This window comes from Ambystoma mexicanum, chromosome 11, assembly GCF_040938575.1.
Source record: "Ambystoma mexicanum isolate Mex_15411 chromosome 11, UKY_AmexF1_1, whole genome shotgun sequence".
In the NCBI taxonomy this organism is placed as follows: domain Eukaryota; kingdom Metazoa; phylum Chordata; class Amphibia; order Caudata; family Ambystomatidae; genus Ambystoma; species Ambystoma mexicanum.
Window position 1 is genome coordinate 191,962,387 of NC_090934.1, and position 22,581 is coordinate 191,984,967.

The 22,581-nt window shown below is 45.1% G+C and overlaps 1 protein-coding gene across 1 annotated transcript in view; it reads right to left on the reverse strand.

Moving 5' to 3' along the window:
- Positions 1-1,228: 1,228 nt before the first annotated feature.
- The window catches only part of SLC30A2 (solute carrier family 30 member 2), a 94,558-nt gene continuing 73,205 nt past the window's right edge, over positions 1,229-22,581 (reverse strand). The window contains exons 7-8 of the mRNA XM_069622803.1: positions 4,950-5,084; positions 1,229-1,713 (exon numbers count right to left, since the gene is read on the reverse strand). Of these exons, the coding sequence (XP_069478904.1) occupies positions 1,568-1,713; positions 4,950-5,084 (281 nt within the window). The 3' untranslated portion in view covers positions 1,229-1,567. The remainder of the gene's footprint in view (positions 1,714-4,949; positions 5,085-22,581) is intronic.

Genomic DNA, 22,581 nt, shown 5'->3' on the forward strand with positions numbered 1-22,581 from the left:
CAATGGTATTGTTTGCACAAAGTGTGCTGCTCTGCAGATCAGGGAGTCTAGGCCTGCGATTAAACATGCAAAATCAGAGCATCCGATAGCTTGCATGGTTCAGCCTTATGGTAACAAATGCAGAAACTTACTAGATAGCTTGTATAGCCAGGTTTCTCAAAGTAGGAGTCAATTTCACTACTTTAACGTATCCAGCAATGCTGCCAGCCATTCCAAAGGCACAGTGGAGATCCAGGTACTTCAAGGGTATGTTTTTTTGTCTGCTTTTGTGTACCTATGTCTCTCGCTCTGCTCTACTAGCCGAGAAGTTTATGCTTTCAAGATCTCTACACTTTATATACAGCAGAGTGTGTCATTTGGTCTCAAGCTTTAGAGAAGTCATCCATCTAGACTGGAGGATTAAATTGCACACAAGAAGAATAAGTTGCTCCCCTGCACAGTGTGCCCTTCCCCTACCCATCAGAGTAGCTGGGCACCGCCATTGCGGTTTTGATTGTTGGAGATATATATAAAGCAACCAGTACAGGAACGCGAGTTATACTAATTATCCAGGTTCATGTTTAAGGAGCCAGTTTAATACTAGGCTTGACACTCTATACCGTCTTTTGTCCTGAAGAAGGCAGGGCTGTTGAACAATATAGACGAACAGCCTGCAGAAGGTTTACCTCCTTAAATGGATTACCATCTGCCAAAGGCCTATTTACATTTAAATGAATTAGTATCAACTTGTGACCCACAAGAGGTGTTCATATTTGAAGAAGGTTTCAATGATGTGTGTCTGTATTGACTGCATTTCTAGGTAAGAATTGCAAGGGTTACATGTGTCCCATTTATAACTGACATGCGCCAAAACAAAAACATTTGTAGAAAGTTTGGCAAGTTTTCAGTGAATCTCTAAAAAGTCCAGAGATTTGTTAATGCATTTTTTAAGAAATATTTGCAAAGTAGGATTCTAATTTTGGCTCGTGCTAGCCGACACTTGGTTGAGCCTCGGGACGTCTTTTGACATTTTCTAAAGATCGAGGACCCTTAGACATTTTTGGTACATGAGTTCTCCCAGCTCCTCCTAGGGATTTCAAGGGGGACCCGCCTACCCAGGTTTCAGAATGTAGCATGTGCCTACATGGTATCGGGGATCCCATCGATTTGTGGTGTACTCTTATGTGAAGGTGTGTCTGGGAGCACAAAGCACACAATCCTTTTTGCGTATGAGGAGCAGACACAGAGGAAGGATTTAAGACTTTATGTCCACAATTTATTTATTTTCACGACATAAAAATTCAGCATCCTGCTCCAATCTGACCGTCAGGCAGTGAAAAGGTTAGTCAGGACACATCCCTCCAACCCCCGCCACCGCAAGCAGGTTCAGCAATGGCTTGAGCGGGCTATTTGGGGGAAGTGGATTTTTTTCCGGGGGAAGGAGGAGAGTAAAGCCACCCATAGGATGTAACTGCATGCTTCGGCTGACAGTCTAAACGCCAGCATGAATTCAACAAAATTCAGTCCGAAGGCCTCCCACACTTCTTGGGCCCCACAAATGTCCATAGAAAGGGAGCACCGAGAATCCTCAGTCCGAGGGGTCCCGGCATTCCGAGCAGTCCATCATATCATCGGAGTAGTTCTCGATCTGGATCGTTGTGGTGTGGAAGTTAAATTTCCCCTGCAACTGGCTGCTGGCCTCCTTCAGCAGCACCTGGGCATCGGCATTCTCCGCTAGATCAGGAGAGAAGACAGAGGAGAGTCAGAGGAAACGCAGCGTTATAGACTGCACACAGGGAGTGGGAGCAGATGAGTGACGTAGCACTAGCATACACTGGGGGAGGAGGAGTCAAATGAAAAGCATGCGCAGGTGAAGGAGTCCTGTGTGCACAGAACTCTAGTGTACCAAGAGGCTAGAAGGAGTCAAAGGATGAAGGAATGCCCAGAAGTAGAAGAGGGTATAGAGCTGTCTCACAAAGGCATGAAAAGGAGTCAAAGTTGAAAGCCATTCAATATACATGGGTGCATTCCCTTTAAAAAGCTGCAATTCCAACAAGTAAAAACAGAGGAACCTGTGAACACCCCACCTTCCCAGTTCATTGTCCTTCCGCCCACACCCTTTTTCCTCCATTGCTTCCTTCCCCACTATTCAAGCCGGTAAGATAGCTCAGCAGGTTGAGCGCCGGCTGCTGAAATCTGTGTGCGATCTGCAGGTGGCAGACACGAATTCCAGCAAGGCCAACTCAGCCGTTCATCCTTCCGAAGTTCAGGACTACCAACTTCGATTGGGTGATCTTGTATGTAAATATGTTCTCTGCATAGTGCTTTGGAGAAAGCGCTATATCAATAAATTATCAACAAGCCAGCTGCGCCGTTGGCCCATCATTGCACACCCATTCACTCCACCACACCCACTCTGGTCTTTTACATGCTCTATCCTGCCTCCTAGTACACCTACTGCAATAGCTACGGACCACTCCACCTACTGCGGCCAATCCTCCTGCACCCCGCTGAGCCCCCTGCCTTGTGACCTTCACCACAGCCTAGTTCACAAATATGGATTGTGGTATACTTGAAAACTCCAGTAATGGCACAAAAACCAACACCATAAAATCCCTCGAATACTGGACAGGGCATCGGTGCCTTCACACGAAAGGTTCATTTCAACTCGTCCATCTGCTAAAATTGACTCCCATTAGATTTTAGACTCAATGTGCACTTGTTCGTTTTTGCTACTACATTAGTGGTCCATAGCAGTCCACCCCAAGCCCTTCATTCCCTCTGCAATGATGTTCGCAAATGAGCAAGTCAGCAGATATTGGCGGTCACAAAAACTAACACCCTCCATCCCCCCTTGCATGCACATTGCAATGAATTGTACCTTGTAGAAGACTCTGCTTTAAGTTGGCCAACAAAACAGCCAAGGCCTTCTTCACCTAGTACCCCACCTACCAGTTACTTTCAACCGACCACAGCCATCCACTGTCTGAATAGGAACTGATCAAAAAATTAGCAAAAAAAAAATTTGCTCCAATAACTTTTTCCATTTGCATTTTTCACGCCTGCCATGTAAAACGGTCTTCCATCAAGATCGTTAGCTCTTCGAGCAGTAGTCAATACTGCTGATCACGGCACGCTTTCTATTTACTCCTCCACGGGTCTTTCTGGTTCTCCTCCCATTGCTCTAATCATTCATTCACGTTTCTTGTCCTTTTTCTTTTCATTATGGTGTTCCTCAGGGTTCTGTCCTTGGCCCGCATTTTCCCACACTTTACAATTCATCACCAACTTCCTGAATATTACACTTTGGGTTTCATGCTCATCTGTATGCCAGTGATCCAGATGTTGGTGTCATTTCACTCTTTAATGATTCTATCCTCAGTGTCTTCCTAATCTGCCATTAAATCGTAGATGTGTCCTTTACTCTCAATCCAAAAACAAAATCCAGAATTCTTTTTTCAACTACTTTTCCTAGGGTTTCTCCCTCTATACCATTTTTTCCACTTCCGCTATTTTTTTTTTCACACCAGGCTCGCAATTCTTTAAAAAAAAATGTAATTCTTTTTCACTGCAGGATCAGATCTCAGCTGTAGTCAAATCTTTTATTATTCCGATATTGAAAAGAAGAAAACGACATAATTTGCTACATTTTTTCCACTACTAAAACTTTGCTGCAAACTCTGGTCTTATCTGGTCTACTAGTGCTGTGCCCTGTATGCTGGTCTCCCAATCTAGGATCGCCTCCCTTTAAGTGCCAGACTCTTGCTTCCTCTCCTCATGTTCGGTCACCTTGGTATCCCTGTGCTTTAGTCTCGCCATCATTCTTCTAGAAATCTCCGCTCTGCATCGCTTTCCGTCTCTCGTCCTCGTTCCTCCTGTCATTTTTCCCTCTATTCACCGTCTTGCTCCCAAGCTCTGTAGCCATTTAGCTCTCGATTATTGTGCAGGTTATTCTCTTGCTCAGTTTAAAAGAAAATCTGAAAAATTGTTTACTACAATCTGTCTTTCCTGGAACATCCTGTGGCCCAAAACCTTGATCTTGCTGGCTTTCCAACTCCATGTACTCAATTTTATTGTACCGTGATGGTCGTTACTGTAAGGAGCTTTGGATAAAGTCACTATATAAGCATTACTAAAATACAGTTAAAAACATGTACATGGTGTATTTGGGGTAAGAACAAACAAAAACCCAAAAACAGAAATTCAACCAGATTTTTTTGATGCATCCTTGTGATCAGGCTTGCTCCATAGGTGGCGGGACACAGTATTGGAACAGAAGAGAACCCTCACTACGGATTGAGTGTTCCAATCTCATGCCCCCATTACAGATATGCCATGTTGCAACACTATATATAATATTTTATGATCAGAAGGGAAGCAATATTAGTTAAGTATTCCGACACAAAGCACAAGGTAAGGGAACAAATAAACAAAGGAATTGACAATGAAAATAGAAAATGGAAGCCGTCCTACTAGGCCTTGTGGCATTCAGAGCGTGCAAGTGAAATGAAACAAAAAGGAAAAAAGGGGAAGATGGGGTTGGGTTAAGTGCTGATGGGGTCCCCTGGGGGAGGAAGTGCCAGATGTGCCCTTTTGGGAGGCAGCAGGTAAGTGCATGGTGAAGAGGGAGGTTTACCACCCAACAGGTAAGTGCGGTGCCGAGCGGAAGCAAAGCGCACAACATGCGAGTGTGGGCCCAGGCGGCAGGGTAAGGGGGAGGTTTCTGGGGGCGATTAGGCAGAAGGCCAGGACCCAATTGGACTCTTGAAGGACCGGTCTGCCAATATGACTGGCAAAGGGAATGGTTAGCATGGGAGGGAAAGAGGAGAAGAGAAAGGTCTCGAGTGGTTTGCAGAACTGGAGGTTGGTCTGGATTGCTGAATTGCTTGCTTGAAACAGAAAAAAAAGAAAAAAAGCTCATGACCCACAGGATCAATAACCCCTTATCCAACAGCTTGCGGGGTACTCACTGATTGCGATGTGCACGGATAGCACAGGCTGTGAAACAGTCAGAGCCCAGATGTGGAGGCTGTGCAGCGCCTTCACCCCCTGGACCTGCAGCAGACACTCCTTCACAGCATTGAAGTCCACCCCTTTTGGGGTTCCTGAAAGACAAGCAATACAAGGTTAGGGGTGTTCAGGAAAGCGCATGTAGGGAGCGGGAGCTAATTTGTAGAAGGAGAGAAGAAAACATTAGGGACGAGAAAGTGGCGGAGGGGTCGTAAGGGCCACAATGTGGCGTGTTTTCCATATGAACACTCACTCGCGATTCTCAATAATGGTTTCATTTCTGTCATTTCAACTGAACCTTTAATGAAATGAAGGTATTTTCTGGTTTTCATTTGTGAACTTTACACTGAATTGAAAGCGAACAAAGCAGTTCTCCTCGTGCATTCACGTTTTCGTCTTTTATTCTAGTATGCATGTAAATCACGCGTGACTTGCTTTCACATATTCTCAAATCCGTTACCATGTTGTTTCCTATTCCATTTGCAATCTGTGCTCATTCTCCTGCCTAGCCCATTATTTTAGGTCCTACACGTTTCCCTCTCCTTCCGCCCCTCTTCCTGGCCCTGCGTCTTGCTTTCCCATTTTCTATCCCTTCGCTCAGTTTCTCTTGCAAGTCTCTCATATTTTGCCCTTTACTTCATTCTAACCACCACCCCTTGCCTCTTCAACACCAACTCTCCCTCAGCTTGCCTCTTCTCAGTCACTTTATCCTCCACGTTTTTTGGCCACTCGATCCTCTTCTGCCACTCTAGCCTCCTTAATCCAGACTCTTCACTCTATCCTCTGTCTTTTATTCTCCTCAACACTTGCTTCGTCTTGCCTCTGGGTCACTCTATCCCTCTTCCTTCACTCTAGCTTCCATCCTGCCTCGTGTCCACCCCTCTTCCATCTTTGTCACTCTCCTCCCTCTCCTCGTTCACTCCAGCCTCTTCTCTGTCACTATCCTCCATTAAGGTTTTAGCCATCACTCGACCCTCTAACTTGCCTCCAATCCTTCAGTCTTCTTTCTACGCCATCACTCCATCTTGCCTCTTTTCTGTCCTCTTCATTAAGGTTTTTTCCCTCACTCCATTTTCCCTAGTCTTGCCACTTCACCACTCTCTCCTCCCCATTCTTGCCTCTCCTCTTTCACTGTAGCCTTCATGCCTCTTCGCCATCCCTCTATCCTCCCCTCTTCTCAGTCACTCCATCTTCACCCTATCCTCCCCTAGTCTTGCAGTCTCTAGGTACAGCGGCATGTATGTACATGCATACAAATTAGTATGTGTTATACATAAATGAGACTATTGACTACCCCACGCATAGTCCAAACAGGCTAGGCTTGGCGGTATATGTTATCTACTTGTGATTGATGCCTTCCAGATTGGTACCACATTAACAATTTTCAAAAATTCATTTTTTGCAACAGTTAACAAATGCTGCATGCTATTGAGACAATACATAGAACCATATCGCTTACACACCCTCAGGAGTGAACACTAAAAATCATCAACCATAAATGAGTCCATATCAATTTATTATTAAGACACATTTAGAAAAGCTAAAAAAGAGAGGAAGCAGAACATACATATATATATGACACAAATCAATGCTGCATGATCGAAATCCTAAAAACAAAGTCAAAAAAACAATCTGAAAGGCATCAATCACAAAATAAGTAGATAACATATACCACCAAGCCTAGCCTGTTTGGACTATGAGTGGGGTAGTCAATAGTCTCATTTTTGTATAACGCTTTCAGCTTTGTTCTCCCGTTCCGAGACTTTGACCCCCCCCCCCGTAAACAAAAATTGAGGGAGATTACCCGTTTAGAGGTAAGCTACAAATTAGTATGTGCCAAATAGACCTCCCTCGTTTATATTTTGGCAATGTACGTGGAGCGGAGAAGATTGGTTGCGCCTTGGAGGGGCCCGCATGGACTCCCTAGAGGCCACACAGACAGGTGCAAGGAGATTCGCAGACCTGGAGGGAAATGTTATGGGTCTGAGTAGGAGGGCTAAAAGAGCCTAACCGCAGGCAGGTACACGTGGATTCGAGATCAAGAGCGAGGCCCCAGTATTGAATCCAACCACCTTCGGGGAATTCCAGCGCTCTGCACCACCCACCTATAGTGAGAAAATATACCCCAAACTCACGGTCTAAGATATGCTCCGTGTGTAAGAAGGCAAAGGTGCACAAGTGACAGAGGGTGGGTAGGAAGAGCTGGGGCCAGAGGTCCGCTTCTCTATACAGAGAAATGAACAGGTACCAAATGGCATTGGACCAAAGCAGTAGGTATGTAATTTAACCTACATACAGGATCACAAGCATGTTTTGAAAAGGTTTAAATATGCAAAGAAAACAGACTTCACACCAAGAGGTAACGGATCATTGGGAAAAAAAAGACGGAATCCCCCATCAGCCAAGAATACAGTACCTGTGCTTTCCTGGTCAAGCCCCATTGCTCTCAAACCAAAACTGGAGAACTTCAAGACATGTTCCTCAGCTGGTGTACGAGATCTCCATCCTTTACCAACTGGTTGAGGTCCTTCCGCCTATGGTGTCAGTTTCCCATAGACGGAATCTGGGTATTTTTTTTGCTTTTTTGTTGTTTCCTGTATATAGTGTGATTATGCTTTTATCTGTGCTTTTTTTAACTCTTCTTTCTGCGAGATAATTTATGTTGTTTAAATTGTCATTTGGCAGAGGTCTGTTGGAGAGGGCTTGTCCTTGCACCCATTTTACTTCTCTCGTTCGCTCGAGGCCATACTTGGTTTGTTGCTTGCCTTTGCAGCTCTTCTGCCAACAGTCTCAGTCTGGTGGGAAATGCTCCAATGATGCAAGCGCATCTCTGGCATCAAAATGCCAGGGTGTTAACTCTAAGCCTAAACCTTCCACAAGGGCACAAGAGGGCAAATGTCCAACTCCTCATGAATTGCCAGGTTCCATAGACTGGACGGCATGGAGGAACTACGGGTACTTGCTCACTGACTCAGATGGGAGCAAAGCCTTGGACCTGGGTTCTTCGGAGGTCTTCAGGCCAGTAAGGAACTCCATGGAGATGGCCAATGGGGTGTGGGAAGCAGGATTCCTCTTGGGCTGAGGATTGTATCTTCTGGGAGCAGAACTCACCCTAATGCACCCTTCCCAACCTGGGCAGGAGTTACCATGTCCACTTAAGAGGGCGGCAATAGAGGAATTTTAAGTCCAGGAGGGCTGAGGAGTCTGCCTTTCCTAAAAGTCCCTTTCCAAGTGTATTTGAATGCCTATTTGGGGTTTTTGTGTTGTGCTAACTGCCGCTTTGTGGCTCCTTCAAACTACGCATTGGCCTTTGTGAAGAGCAACATGAGGCTAAAGCAAAACACGCGGGGAAATATATAGGACGAAAACCAATATAACAACCCCAGCAGAATGCCCCATAAACCAAAATAGATAGAATATACAAGTTGAAGAGGGAAAAAAAATGTTTAAAAAGGAAAGGCTCTTAAAAATACAAAATGTGCTACATGATTGCAGTGGGAAAGAACATTAAAAAGGAAAGTAAACGGATGGAGCAGGGGCAGGTGCAGATTGGGGGGGGTCGATGTGGGCCGGCAGTCCAGGACCTATAGTGGAGTGCTGCAGGTCCCCCATTCTGGACAGGGCTGCCACAGGATGGTACTGCAAACGTGGGCCACGCGACCACACTTCTTGTCCATAGTAGCAGACAGATGTCATTCCAAACGCATCCCTCCGCAAAGCGGGAAGTCAATAGGATTAATTTAATTGGACTCTAGGGGGTGGACAAGCAACAGCATCTTCTCGGGTACAGAACGCCAGGAGCAGGGGTCGATTTTCCTTTCCTGGCCTCGGATGGTGGCGATTCCAACAATGAATGATGGGCCGTTCACTCAGCACAGCAGGGCCATTTCTTGCCATGCCAGCAATTTCGGATAATTTCTAGTCAAAAGTAATTTTTGGGCATTGTCCAAAAAGGCATCCTCATACAGGCACGCTTCCATTTATAGTATGGCTATTGTGACAGGAAAGATTGCATCATACAGGGGATTTTGGGAAAGTGAGAGAAGGCAAGTGAGAGGGAGTATACGGCAGCCATGATGGAGACCGCACTTTCATTTGAAACGTTCCTTCGGTTGGAAATGTGCCGACAAGGGAGAGACAGTCTACGGCAGACTTCCGGCGGTATTCAGGCCCCAGTCAGGTTAAGATTGAAGAGAAACGACTAACTGAAATACGTTTGCGTTTCTTTTTGAAGGCCGCTAGAGCTACCAGCCAGGTCTGCTCGATGAGGATATGTCAAACCCCTATGCATTGCGCAGTAACGTGGGAGGGACGGCACCCACTTCAAAATAGATTCAGTAGCTGTTACTGGCACGCCCAGCATTGTGTTGCCCTGGCCTCCGCGCACACAGGCCAGGGTGGACCAAGGCTGGGGGCACCAAGCCGACATGCTGGGTGCAACCAGGAGACCTGCCTTGACAGTGGGCACCCTGCCAGCCCATGAGCACAGGCTCTTCCATGGGTTGGGGGCACACAGGCCAACACTACAGACAGCGCAAGCATGGCCCAGGAGGGGCAACAACGCCAAACAAACAGCATTGCCCAGCAGGGGCTCTGCTGGGGCACATGAGTAGAGTTGCCCGGCTGGGGCTTACAAGCATGAGTGACAACCATTGCAGGCCCTCACCCAGCGACGCAGCGCCAGCATGGACCTGGTAATGACACCACACCGGAGTCAGTTAGTTCCAAGACTGACAAGCGGGTAACCACTCATTACTTATTACTTCAGTCACATTGTCACTGACACGTGACCTCAGCACGATCCCTGGGAGATACCATGCTCCCAGAAGGGGTGACACCACAAGCATGACCGACTTCACTTCAATACCAGCACTTACATCTCCTTATGTAGGGATCAAGTCGATAAAGGTTACTCCAGTGGTATTTCAAAATCATTTCATAACCTCTCTCTCGCTTTACAACTGTCCTCTCAATCTAATAAACCTGGTACTTCAGCTGCCACGACACCTACAATTTTGACTTTTGGTCGCACGAGCAAACTAAATCTCTTAATCAGCTAAAAGTGGTGTAGGGGGCGATCATGGACGTCGTCCATGATGCGGCATTAATAAAAAGGAAGCTCAAGAAGCACAGAGTGCTTCGAAGGGGGACAAAGATCAACCAGTTCGCAATCAAGGTGTGGAAACTCTGCTAAGTCCAATGAATATTCTGACTCAGCCAGAAACAGCAAATAGTTTGGAAGAGGGGTTAACTACTACGGCGCAAACCTTGCTCAAAGAAGGGCTGCAAGATCTTGAACGGGAGGCACAATGTACAATGGTACATGTGATTGGACTTCTTCAGAATCTACAGAATGAACAAGCACGTTCAGCAATTTGAGATTCCCCTTTCGGCTTCTCCGAAGTTATATCTGGATTCTTCATCCAGTTCCTTGGATTCTTTTTCTGATTCTATTGAGCATTCTACTCAACTACTCAAAGGAATTGTCCAACCAATGTGCCCAATCTCCGCTCAACTCAATGGAATTGTTCATCTAATGATCATAATTCTCAAATGTCGATTCCAACTCTCAATTTTGCTCTCAGGACTCCAGTTAATGCAAACCTTTTATGAGCAAGCCTACAGAATATCTAAACTCAACGTTCTTTTATTGAAGGCTTTATCACAGCTAGCAAGCAATATGTTAAATCTGGGGCCAAAAGCCAGCCAAAAAAGAACCGGATTGGTCAAGAGAGATATTACGTTGGATGGAAAGGTGGCTGACCCGCCTAAGTGATCAATTGATACTGGTAAAAGATTTGGGATCTCCGGATGCCATTCAATTGGATGTTGTTCAATTAGAACAATCTGCGTTGGCGGTTTCTCATAGTGAAGAGATATCAAATGAGGAGCAATCTCCTCAGGTTTCTTTTGGCCCGATTGACGAGGGAATTTTGACAGAGGATGTGGACCAAGCCAACCATCTTTTTTTTTTTAATTAAAGGAAAAGAAAAAAGGAAAAAAAAAATCACAGCAGAAAGGAACGAAGAAGGGGAGAAAGGCAAAGAACCAAAAGTCGGTTTCTAAGCAAAGTAACTGCAGATCTCACCAATTACTACATGCACTATGGAGTAGCCTCTGCAATTTCAAGCAAAGAAGAAAATGGAAAAAAGATTAGACCCACAGAGACTCGACTAATAAGGTTGTATCAAGAGGCAGGTCTGAGGCGGAGGCAATTTTGAGCTCGAACGATGAAAAGAACTGGAGTATCTAATGGAGTTGTCTCGGTATCCTTTGGTTCCGGTTGACACTTCGGCTGTCCTAGAGACATTTGACACTATAGTTAAAGTACCGAAAGATCCACCAGGTCTACCAGTCAGTTTGAAGACTTCCATTACAGAGAAAACAGAGAATGAGCCCCCTTCGGATGTTGACATTACATTTTTAACACTAGAGCATAAGAGAATCGGTTTGATTGGAGCGGAGCGGACTCGTGAATGTAATCCTGAGCCTCAGTCCTCATTCAAACAAGCATGTAAAGATACCTATAGTGTTTATTATTAGAAAGATTGCCAGTATCTGATGAGGCTACCCTCATAAATAATTCAAATGTGCTCAATCTAATTAATACTATCCTTCCTTTGCGTTGCATTTCTAGCAAGCGATATTGAGCAGGTAGATTTTGTTCAGAGTTTCAATTAGACCAAGTCTTTCTACATGTAGATTACAAGACGCCCAACTTTCTCTTGGAAGGGGCCCACTTGTGTTTGCCAATCGGCTAGGACATAAAGGAAGATGAGAGAAGGTGTCTCCAGAGGGTCTGATAGCTTTGGTTGAGGATGTCTGGACTCTTATTGCTCTCTAAAGGTGACAAGATTATTTGAATATGGGGAGGGTAGAAGGGTGCTGGAGTGTCTAGATAGTCCAATGATGCTAGAAGAGAAGATTCCAGGTCATGGTTACGCCAGAAAGGAGTGCGTAATTAACTAAATGGGGAAGGTTATCAGAGCAGGGGGAACAGTTGCATCATGGAACATTAAAAGATTTGTCAATTTATTTTTGCAAGCAATAGCTGCGATACTCCAAGACTATGGCCCCTGTCCGGCTGAGGCCACTGAGGAACCCCACTCCCTCTGCTTTCTATCACAACCACCTCTGGATCACCCATGAGGTGTTTCAGCCTGGAGGTAAGCTTGTGCGCTCCATTTTCCTCCTTTGCTGCTGGGTCTCCCCCATTTCCCCCTTAATGACGTTCCAGTTTGCCCACAGTTTTTGTGCCTCCTGCTTAGGGAGGACCCCACCACATTGCCACATTGTGCAGGTCTTTGTCAAACTACAAGTTTCTGTAGCAGCATGTTGCAAACTCCACCCTGCAGCGCTTACAGTTCTTAACCAATGCTAGCTTTCTTTTGAACTGCTCTCACCCAAGACCGTGCTGCGAGTTCACTCCCCCAAGTCTCCTTGTTGGATCCGTCTCCTCACTGTGTTTCCTGGCGTGCACTGAATTCCCTTCAAGCTCTACCTTGCCTTTCTATAATTATCTGTTCTTTTATAATGCGCTATATAGCAGAGAGGTTTCTTTGCACGAGACCGGGATTCAAACCTGTGTTGCTAGGAGTTGTCTTGCTTCCAGGACAAACGCGTTGCCCCTGAGCTATTCTCCCAGCTATCTAACTTTGCCTACTTCTTCTACTTACCATATATATCCTCTCACTCAACCTCAGCCTGTTCATTACTGAGGCATGCAAATCCGTTTGTGTCCGTTTTTCCAAAATTGCTTGCTTTTGTAATCTATGAGGCTTCTCCTCCCCCATTGACAGTCGCACTGCATCTACCTGCTGTATTTCAATTTTTATGACTTCCACCTTAATTTTGAAAGTTAAAATTGGAGGTTTTTAACTTTATTGGCTGTTTCTCAAATGTTATGCCCAATTTTTACCTGCATGGGAAAACTTGCATTCCTATGAATACTGATGTGCCCGATTGCTCGGCCTCTTTATTGCTACTTTGAATGTATATCCCCTTGAGGTTGGACCTACTTCTCATTTGATCATCTTACCCCGATTTACTACTAGGCCACCTCATAAGATCCTTGTGCACCCCACCCCCCCCCCCCCATTTCCCTCCTCTCCTCCCCTGCAATCGTGGTTCTCTCCATCTCTCTTATCTATTGTAATTGTTATGCTATCACCTACCCTACCTCGCTTTCAAAGCCTGGAGGGAAACATTTTTAAAAAAAGCACTCCTGCTCTCCAACCCAGGCCTGCCCATCGCAGACACCTACGTCAATGCACTCTCCAGGCAGACTATCACTGACATCGACTTTGTCATTCCCTCTCCGGACCTATGGATTCCCCATATGGTCACTAACCTTTCCCCTTTCCCGTGCTCAACCATGAATGGTGGATCTAGATGGGAAGGCACACTTGCCTTCCACTAGGTGCATCATAAAAGGAGTAGTTCACTCAAAATCAAACGTGTTTAAAATGAGTGCCCATGATAATATATATACACATTATGCTTTCAAAAAATTATGCTCAAAGTCCTGACTAAGCGGTATCCATTTTGAGAAATGAACAAGCCTCCTGCGTTCATGGTCTGCTCTTGTGGCAGTAATCAAGCTCCCTGCTGGGAGCTTTTGCTTATTGCTGCCAGAAAGCAGAGAATGTAGTTATGCTAGAGCCAGCTGGCGTTGTTTCCCAATTGCAGTTACTATTGCTTGAAGTTTTCAGGGAGCCCAGGAAACTTCAAGAGTCACAGCAATTTGCTGGTACTTTTGTTTCGCCTCACGTCGATTGAGGCGGGAGGTGTAGTATTTATAACTGCTATTGCTTTAGTTTTAAATTTCCTGGGATCCCCATCCCAGGAGAGCCCAGGATACTTAAAGCGAAAGTCACAGCAATTATGAATACTAAGCCTCACAACGATTTCTGCGGGAAGCATAGTATTTATAATTACTGGTACTTTTGTTTCTTGGGCTCCCCTGGCACGGGGAGCCCAGGAAAATTAAAACTAAAGTAGAGGCAATTATGAATACTCCACAGCAATTCTATATTCATGAACTCAGAGAATCAGAGTTAATGAATATATTATTGCGGCTTGCAGAGAAATTAAAAACAGAATTGAAGGGGTGGGGGCAGCACTCACCAGGAAAACGGGGACAAGAAAGGCAGGCAGGTGTTGTAGCCTCCAGCTGGAGCCTAACAGCATTCTCTGCTCTCTGACAGCAATAAGCAAAAGCTCCCAGGAGGGGGCTTTTGCTCAATTACTGCTGCGAGAGCAACGTTAACCTTAACACAGAAGGTTTGTTAATTGCACAAAATGGATGCCTCCTAGTGATTAAAAATCCTGACTTTTAGGCTCATTTGACGAATATTTTACATAGGAACTTTTTGTAAAAATATTATTTATCATGGGGAAACTAACATTTTTGGGCAAACTACCCCTTTAATGTCTATCAGAATGGCACCATCATGACCAGGGCTCCAGCCCAACTTCCTCCTTGACAGGTGTCTTACCTTCTCCCGTCCCTCCTACATCCGTCAGCCCCATGGCCCCTTCTCCACCTCCGATGGCAGTAAACACTCCCCCCGACATTGGTCGCCTGCTTGAAGACTTTTCCCTCGATGTTCTCGCACTCACTGAGACATGTTTCAGTGTCAGCTCTGTCACTGCTCTTGACACTCTTCTACTAAATGGCTACAAGATACTCTCCAAACCCAGGCCCAAACGGGCTGGAGGCAGAGTGGCCTTGATCTTCCCTGAATGGGTCCCTGCTACCATCATATCCATTCAATCCTACTCCTCTTTCAAATTTGTCATCTTTCGTCTTGGCATCGCTACCTTCTCACTTACTCTCGCAACTGGCCGCAACCCTCTCAATCTCTGAATGGGCCTACCCCACCTCTTCTCTCACGACTCTACCGCCAAGCTTCTCTTCCTCAGATTTCAATATTCATCTTGATTCCTGTGATGCGGCCACTGTACTCTTTGAACTCAGACTCCATTTCCCTCACCATTCTTTCCTCTGGCCCGACCCACTCAGCCGGTCACACCTTGGATGCACTCATCTCAACTGACATCCCAGTCTCTAACCCTCTCACCACACCTCTCTCCTGGTCTGACCACTCCCTCCCCTCCCCTCCTCTTGAGCTCTTAGGCCCCTGGCTGAACCTACACCTGCACTGCCAGTCTCCTTGTTCATTGGACCGATGAAGCGAGTGTAAGCTACAGTCTTTGACTCTCCAATTTAGCCCTCGCTAACCTTCACCTTTCCATCTCCAACATCCTTGATACCCTTACCCCTATCATGAGGATCCATATGAAGCCTGCCTCCAAATGCAACAGCTGGTACGATTCTGGCATAGCCGATCTGAAATGTAAAGTGCAGAGCTGCTGAACGGAAGTGGCAGGTATCAAACACATCCACTGACAAACTGGCCTGTCGCATTCTCCAAAGGCATTATGGTCTTTCCACCCACTCCAAGAAAAGGGCCCATATCCAAGCCCGACCTCTGGTGCCACCAACAACACTGCTTAACTTTCGAAATCTGTAAGGAACTCGCCAATCCTACTGCAGTCTCCACCGCTCCTCTTCCTTCCCAGGCCCACTGCACTGGCCTACCACTTTGCTACAAAAAGCCAGGACATCCTGTCCTCACTCTCCTCTACCTGCTCTCAAGCCTCCCTTGTCCCACTTTGCTCCCCCATACTCTCCTACTCGCCCATTGCAGCAGAAGTTTCTAAAGCTATCCGCTCTATGAAAGTCTCCTCAAAACAGGTGCTCCCTGCTCCTCCAGAATTATCAGCACATCTCCACTCTCGCTCCTGCCTTGTCTGATTTCTGTAACCATTCCTCTGCCATTGGTTCCTTTCCACTTTCCCACAAAAACTCTTGTGCACCCTCTCTTAAAAAAAGCTGTCCGCAGACCCCTCCAGCTCGGCTAACTACCGCCCTATTTCCACTACCCTCTTTCCTGGGAAAACTCTTGGAGAAGTTGTAATCTCTCAACTAACCCAACACACTGAAGCCAGACTGGTTGTCATGGAGGCAACCAATAGATCCAGTACTTCCAGAGTCACGGAAACTGCTCTCCTGAACACCTGTGAATTCCTGCTCTCAATCCTTGATGCTAACTCCACCTCTGTTCTAATTCTCTTGAACGCTCCTCTGCCTTTGACACAGTAAATCATGACACCCTTGGTATCAATGACCTTGCACTTGACTGGTTGACCTTCCTTTCTAATCGACCTTCCCGAGTAAACCTGTGCCCCTTCCTCTCCTCCACCTCTCGCTCTACCTGTGGTGTCCCTCTGGGCTCTATCCTATCATTGTGGCTCAAGTTTACCGTGCCCCTTTGGCCCACTTGATTTCATCCTTCTCTCCTCATTTCCAGTGTTATGCTGACGACACTCGTCCTCCCCATTCGCTTCGCACTTAGAGGCCCTTCACTACCCCCCCCTGCTCCCCCCCTAAGCACTTGTCTGACCCCTAGTTGGGGCATCCCCCTAAGCAGTAGACTGGCTCATGGGCTGGGCCCATTCACTGCCCTACACCCCTCCCACCCCCACTTCACCACTCCTCCATCCCTAGCACTTCCTCCTGCACTAGCACGATCTGAATGTTGCAAGGCCTAGTAGGACAGTACTGTTTTTTTTATCCCATGACTCTTCTCACCCCCCCCCGTTGCCTTGTGGCACCTAGAAACACTTTTTGATGTACAGTGCACCTTATAAATGCTCAATAAATAAAATAGAGACCTGGCTCAGGTCAAAGGCGCTTATTGATGCGTTTACATCTGTACTTTCTCCAGCTCATAAGGGTCGGAAGGGAAGACTCGTCTGGATTAATGGCATGAGAAATCGCACTGGGTTTACCCTTCAAGCATTGATGTTTCCGAATCCCTTTATTCAGGTAGCTTAGCTTATATGGCTGGGAAATAGTCAAATTTGGGTTTCCGCTCTAGTTAACGTATATTGGAACCCCTTTGCCATTGAAGATCATGGATATTTGTCTTCAAAGCGTAGAGATCTCTTACATTTTTATGCGAGTGGATTTTAACATTGCCTAAGCAGAATTGGATGTAGATTTACCAGGACAGATGGTTGGGGTCGGGGGGGGGCGAACTCAAGCAAGGATTAGGGGTCCTGAGCTGATCTCCTTGACAGAACCTAGAGATTTAGAGTGAACGGTCACATAGGAGATGTGCTAGCTAAAGCTACGTGGAGGAGAAATCATCAAGTTGCAAGTAATGATTCTTTTTGTTTCACGTAGCATATTTTCATACATTCTGGATAGGTCTGTCTTTTATCCCTGTGAGGGAACAGGCAGTTTAATGAACCAGCTGGTCAAGACATTCGCCTAGGTTGGAAAATTGATGTTGGCAGAAATCAAATGAAACTGGATGTTCCAGCAGTGGAGAAACGATATGGAAATTTGGCATGCACGCATAATAGGATAGGACCTAAAGGAATCTGGCAAGAAGGGAGGTATTCTGAAATTTTGCAGACCTTTGCAATGAAACAATCCTACTCCACTTGTATTGAATTTTGACATAAGCACATTTATGACCCAATTATTGTAGCAAAGAAAAAGTTCTTGAAGGTGCAAATAAAGAGACTTCTCATGGAAAAAATAGTTGTTCACTGAAACCACCAAGAGGATGAGAAAGACTATAAAAACGGGTTGAGCTTTGATCAAGCTAGGATAACAACAGATGCCGAGAGCATTCCTGCCACCTTGGCCTCTAAAAACCCATGAGAAATCTGGAGGTTGATTTTGCAGGGCGGCACCCTGCAGATGGCCCTGCAGGTAAATGAATTGTGGGTTGAAAGCGCCAGTGGTCTCTGAAGTTTGAGAGATATTTTAGAGTTATGAAAAAATGTATTTCAAGGGCCCCAGGTCTAGACCGTCATTCGAATGCTATGTTGACAGCTCATTCGATGCAATGGACAAAATGTGCTGGTGCAAATATTCAACCAGGTGCTTATGGCAAGAGATCGCTTCATCATGGAAGTCGGCAATTATTATCCTGATTTTTAAAGAGAGTTAGGACGACCCCGAGAATCTATTTTCCGATTGCCTTCTTGGACACTCCCGGCAAGATATTTGCATCATTGCTGTTGTCTAAATTGATTGACATATCAGGCAACTAGTAGCTCAATCTCCGACATTATTCAATAACGGTTCGTTAAAGTCATTGGAACAGTTTTATATCAAAATCTATTTAAGGAAAGAGTAGTTTCCATGAAAGCTCCTTCATAGATTGCGTTTATTGATTTTCAGTTAGCCTTCGATAGTGTGGACAGGCGGATACTATGGGAGAAACTTTCATTTTGGGGCTCCCAGAGATAAATCGAAGGTTTATAGTCAAACTTCTATAAGAATGTGCTTGAACTACCAAGTGGAGCAGTGTGATGCACTTATCAGGGATTGGCACGAGGATCCCCACTTGCTCCTGCACTTATCTATTGCCGATCTCCGTATTGATTTGGTGGAGGTTTGGGCATTCCCCCAGTGTTTGGGTAAGCATCCGGTGCAATGGCATCCGCCACCTCCTCGCAGACTCTAAAACAACATCAAAACCCTTCTCCTTTGGGACTTTAATCTAGGGTTTAACGACCAAAATAACCTGAATGCACTTTCCCTAGAAATTTCACTCCATGAACAAGGCTTCAACAAATGCATCCTCATCCACGCACTCCAAAGGCTGCTTACTCGATTGGCTGGCTGACTTGAACTGCAACACCATTACCACCAATGGAGAGATCACATTTCGTTTACACTTCCTAGCGTCTTCAGCCCTGCCACAATGGCCCCCCTCCACGCCCCTCCCACTAGGAACACACAAAGAAATAAGCAAAAGAAATCAGAAGTATCCTGCCACGGCTGAACGAGCTAACCCAGACATCCACTCACCCAAAGGAAAGCCAAACCCTGGCTATAACACAACTCATGGTTCTCGCCTGATCTAAAAACCCTCAGTCTCCAGAAACTGCAGGCAAACGCTAAATGGCAACACAACCCGACTGTAGAGAAAAAAAAACAACACTACTCCATCTCGGCTAATATCCATTACAAAAAAGCTATCTTTCTTGAGAAAAATGCCTACAACACAAGGATAGAGAAACCCAAATCCAGCTCTAGAGAGCTCTTCACCATCATGCCAGAGCTAGAAACGCCCACTTCCCTGCCATCTAACTGCATACCGAACAGCGCATGGTGTGCCAACATCCAAAAGGCCCCACTACACAAAAATGCCAAGCTTCAGAAAAAGATTACAAGCAAAAAAAGATTCATTGACTAATGAAGCACCTATTGCCGCCCATACTAGGCTCACAACAGCAGGTATGACATCTTTTCATCGCTGGATGTTTTTTCGCTGGTTTTTTTGCCATTCATTATTTTTTGAAAAAAAAACCCATCTAATTTTTTAGGGGGGGGGGGTTAGTAAATTATATATATATATATATATATATATATATATATATATATATATATATATATATATATATATATATATATATATATATATATATATATATATATATATACACACACACATATACACACACGCACACGCACACACACATATACATAGTGTTGGCGTTTGATAGTATTGGCGTTTGGAATGAATACAAATTAAAGAAAATGGGGGATTGAGAGGGAACCCATTTTTCACAATTTGATGTTTTTTTTATAAAAGAAAAAAAAATGTGGTAACAAACCCACAAAAAAACATCCCGCGATGAAATAACCTGGAAGCCAACAACAATGCTCAATTCCCCTTTGTTAGACTTTAAGCCCATCTCTGAGCTGGCGACAACCAATACCACAAAAGGTCTCAAACCTTCCTGCTGCCAGGGCAACATCTGCCCAAAAATGTCATTTTGGACTGTGCAGAACCACTGGCCCCCTTTCATCACCTCGTTCATCAACTCGTCCTCTGCCTCCTGCGACTTACCCTCCAGCCTAAAAGTTGGCTGGGTATTACCTCTACTAATAAAAAAATAAAAAAAGAACACAGTGGACCCCAATATACCTACCACTACCGCCCTTTCACAACTGTCCCCTTCTTACCATAAATATTGGATCGGGCATCCTACTTGCAGATCCACGTTTTCCTGGAACTGCACAATCTGCTAGGCATGCGCTAGTCGAGCTTGCACCCAGGTTATGGCACTGAATCTGCCATTTTAGACTTGAAGAATCAATTGGACAAGATCAAAGACGCTGGCAAATCAGCCCTCCTCCTGCTGCTCGATTTGTCTGCAGCCTCTGACTTGGTAGGCCACCAAATCCTTTGCCGACACCTGACCTCAGCTGCTCATTTCTCGTCCAACGCCGTCGCCTGGAAATCATTCTCTCAGAGAGAACCAAGAGAGTCTTCTCTCTGAGCACAGCTGCACCACCAGCTCGGTCCACAAGGATCACACATCTCCCAAACATTACAACATTTTTACTAAGTCACTATTTGACTCACTATACAAAGGCATCTCATACAAACACTACGCAAACGATACACAAATCTTACTCGCCCTAACGGGCAACTATGTCACTGACTCCTTGATCATATGCGCAGTGTACCACACCATCCAGGTCTGGATGGCCTTACACCAACTCTGTCTCAATAACGGTTACTAACGCTCTGCAGCCAGGCCCCCGCAGCCTCAGCCTCAGTGACTCAGCACCTTGAGACGAACCTGCTCGCTCGAGCGGCAGATGGCGTGCAAGTTCTGCAGCCGTACAGATTTTCCTAGCGAGGGCCTCATGTGAAAATAAGAGAAAAAAAGAAAAAATCCAACAGGCTGACAATATAGAGACACTGACCTCCATTGAGAGGACTAAATAGAGATCAGCCCCCGTGGCTAGTGGATCTCCAAAACAGTGCTTGTGGAATTAGTTTACCCACAGCACAGACATCATACTGTACAGCTTCCCATCTTGATGAAGGCCGTGTGCAAGATGAGGCACATCAAGCCCTCCTAAAACGGCTGAAACACCTTGGTGTAGACGCACTACCCCCTACCACAATGCACTGACACTGTTTTATACAAAGATTTTTTTTTGTCTTTTACATTTCTATGTGATGTTATAATGTTAAATTGTCTATGTGTATACTACAATATGCAAATTCCTTGACAAACCACGAGTGAGGTTGGTTTTGTCTTACACAGACAAATTGGCTGTTGTGCCAAAAAAATGTTGGCTCTGTGTGATGTAAATATTTTTGTCTGTATTTCCAGTTAAGCACCGTTTGATGTCTTATCTCTTAAATGTCCATTTTATGTTGACTTATACAACTTTAGATATATAAAAAGCGAGATTGGTTTCACAAACAGAGTATGAAAAAGTGACTTTCTTTATTTATGCAGAGGGTAACAAGGAGTAGGAGTATACTCTGAGCAAAATTTACCTTTGACCTATTCAACTGTAATTTTTGTTTCCTAAGCAACCCTCCTGGGTAGAATAGGCTCCAACAACCTGGAGCCCAATTGTTGAAATCAATAATAAGACAGAAATGATTAACAATCTTGGCCCCTCTGACAAATCCTTTATCATTGAGGGCATCAGCATACAAGTTGTCAATAATGTCAAAACCGTCGGACAAGTCATACGCGATCGCATTCTCTGCAGCCCACATGTCAAAACTAATTAAAGCATGCAGACGATTCCTGACCACATAAACTGCCTTACCATTATCAGAGCCCTCTTAGGATCGACTACTGCGATGCAATTTTTGCAGGAACTTTGTCATGCAACATCCGGAAGCTTCAAACCATTCTGAATAATGCCTCATGAGGAGCCCCTCAACATTCCAAAGTGCCAAAACATCTCTGCAGCGGTACATTGGCTTCTCATCCGGGAGTGCATTACCTTTAAAACCCTTGCCAACACACAAATGCCCATCAAACTCTGCTCCTAGATAAACATCTAAAAAATAATCTAAATCTCAATCCCCTAGGCCCACCCGCACTGCTTACTCACACCACCTGAGCATCCCTAGATTTAAATAAACTAAATGGGGAGGGTCCAGCTTCCCTGTACTTGCTGCTAAGTGCTGGAATGATCTACCCCTGCAACTAAGAGCTGAATAATCCTGCTGGGTATTCAAGAAACAGCTCAAAACCCTACTATTCTCCCGGAGTCTGCCTTGAGCATTACCTGCACGGACACTTATGTGCCTGCTAAATGACTGCACTGCTAATATGTAAAGCCTTTAAGTCATACTAGGTGTATTGTGCAACCAGCGCCTCGATGCCCCAGGTTTAGAGTGCTTTATAAATGAATAAATAAGATCTTCTGCTTTTAGATCAGACATGTATAGGATTGCAGAGGCAACTGGATGCTTTAAAACAGCATGTCATATGGGCTTGAGGTTAAAACTGCGAAATCCAACTAGCTAGAGTAAACCCTAGAAAAAGGAGTAAACGGGGGCAACAAGTTGTATTTGGTTGATAAGCTGATTGTATTGGTTAATGAGTATCAGTTCTTGGGGTTCCGTTTTAATACAATAAGAGATTTGCCCAATATTCGTAACCTAAAGTTAAAGATGGAGACCGTGGCAACACAAGGTTCCATTTTCAATCGAAGATTTGGGCGATTCTCTATAT